This window comes from Elaeis guineensis, chromosome 4 (genome assembly GCF_000442705.2).
Source record: "Elaeis guineensis isolate ETL-2024a chromosome 4, EG11, whole genome shotgun sequence".
NCBI lineage: Eukaryota > Viridiplantae > Streptophyta > Magnoliopsida > Arecales > Arecaceae > Elaeis > Elaeis guineensis.
Window position 1 is genome coordinate 32,329,593 of NC_025996.2, and position 1,736 is coordinate 32,331,328.

General features: G+C 40.3%; 1 protein-coding gene across 1 annotated transcript; it reads left to right on the forward strand.

Moving 5' to 3' along the window:
* The first annotated feature begins 209 nt into the window (after positions 1-209).
* LOC105043107 (1-aminocyclopropane-1-carboxylate oxidase homolog) lies at positions 210-764 on the forward strand. The gene has a single exon (XM_073256070.1). It carries the CDS (start codon positions 210-212, stop codon positions 762-764), a length of 555 nt encoding a protein of 184 aa, XP_073112171.1.
* The last annotated feature ends 972 nt before the right edge of the window (positions 765-1,736 follow it).

Consider the following 1,736-nt stretch of genomic DNA (forward strand, 5'->3'; position numbering starts at 1 on the left):
AGCACTGACTCATCAGGGGCAAGAAGACTTTATCAAAGTAGTCAAGTTTGAAGAATTCTTTTGCCCTAGCTGCTAATCTTTTTCTTGGATGGCAAGAAAGGTTGACCATAAATTCTATCTCTTAGTTGAAATTAACACTATCGAAGTACTTGCACGACTGCACCTTGAGCCCGTCCATCTTACAGCAGGAAGCTTAGCATCTCCCCGAGATGGCAGCAGTAACAGCTGGTGCCGGAGCCCATTCAGACTATGATCGAGCAAAAGAGCTAAAGGAGTTCGACGACACGAAAGCCGGTGTCCAAGGCCTCGTCGAGTCTGGTATGTCCAAGATCCCAAGAATCTTCATCAACGCACCCGAGGATCGCCCGAAGCCATCCAGTGGTGCACCGACTGCTCTCCAAGTCCTGGTCATAGACCTCCGAGACATAGATGATGCCTCTCGACGGAAGGAAATCGTCAAGGAGGTCTGCGAGGCTTCAAGGACATGGGGATTCTTTCAGGTGGTAAACCATGGGATCGCAGTTGGTGTCTTGGAAGACATGCTTGAAGGTGGAAGAAGGTGCCATAAGCAGGACGAGGAGAGGGCAAAATTCTACACTCGTGACCGTATGAAGAGGGTGAGAGATATGCCACCAATCCTGATCTATTCAAATCGTGCACTGTCAACTGGAGTGATACGCTATCCTATTCCTTGGACGATATACTGGATGCAAATGATATACCTTCGGTTTGCACGTATGCACAAGCAGTACAATTTAACCTGAACTCGATTCTTTCATCGTTGCGTCGATTGAAGTTGCTTATGTCAGCAATGAGCTATGTCAAGAATTGTCGCCTGAAATAAGCATGCTAGATAGATTATTTTATGCAACAATATTTGAAGTTTTGTCAAATAATTTAAATCAAGTAACAGTTCTCTCAATTTTTCTCATAGAGAGGTCATATTTGAATCGTAGAAAGCCGATACTTGATCTAGCAGATGTTGTTAGTAAGGCTGGCAAAATATGATCCGATCCATCAATCCGATTCATATTCGATCCGTCATAAATAGATTTATATTTAGGTTAAACAGATTTCAGTTATAAACGGATCGACCGTTTAACCTGTTTAATAATTGGGTCAGATTTGAGTTTTAGATATTTAACCCATTTAATATTCAGATCGGATCGAGTCAGATAACCTATTTAACCTATTTAACTTATTTCTGACCTATTTAACTCGACCTATTTAACTTCTTTTATCCATTTAAGATCCATTTAACATGTTTAATCTGTTTTTGATCTATTTAACCCGACCTGTTTAACCTATTTAATCCGTTTAACCTGTTTAATCCATTTAACCTAATTTGATCTATTTAATAAATGGATTAAATAGATCGGATCGGATTATCTGTTAATAAACAGGTCGGATTCAGATTTGAATTTTTGACTCATTTAATAAACAGATTAGGTTTGGGTTGACAATTTTCTGATCCGACCCGTATTGATCCGATCCATTTATGACCCAACCCAACCCGGTTGCCACCCCTAGTTGTTAGTCAGCTACAAGTAGGGAACCCTCTTTGGCATGAAAAATACAACCCGTTCTAGAGGTATAAAAGAGTTTCTAATTTGGTAAATTTTGTGCACCACAGGTGGTGTAGAAAATTCGATGTAGAGCGCACCGCTTTATGTAATTGGTCCATATAGCCATTGCTTTCCAATGCACATTTAATACCTGTGGTTCCATTTTTTTGT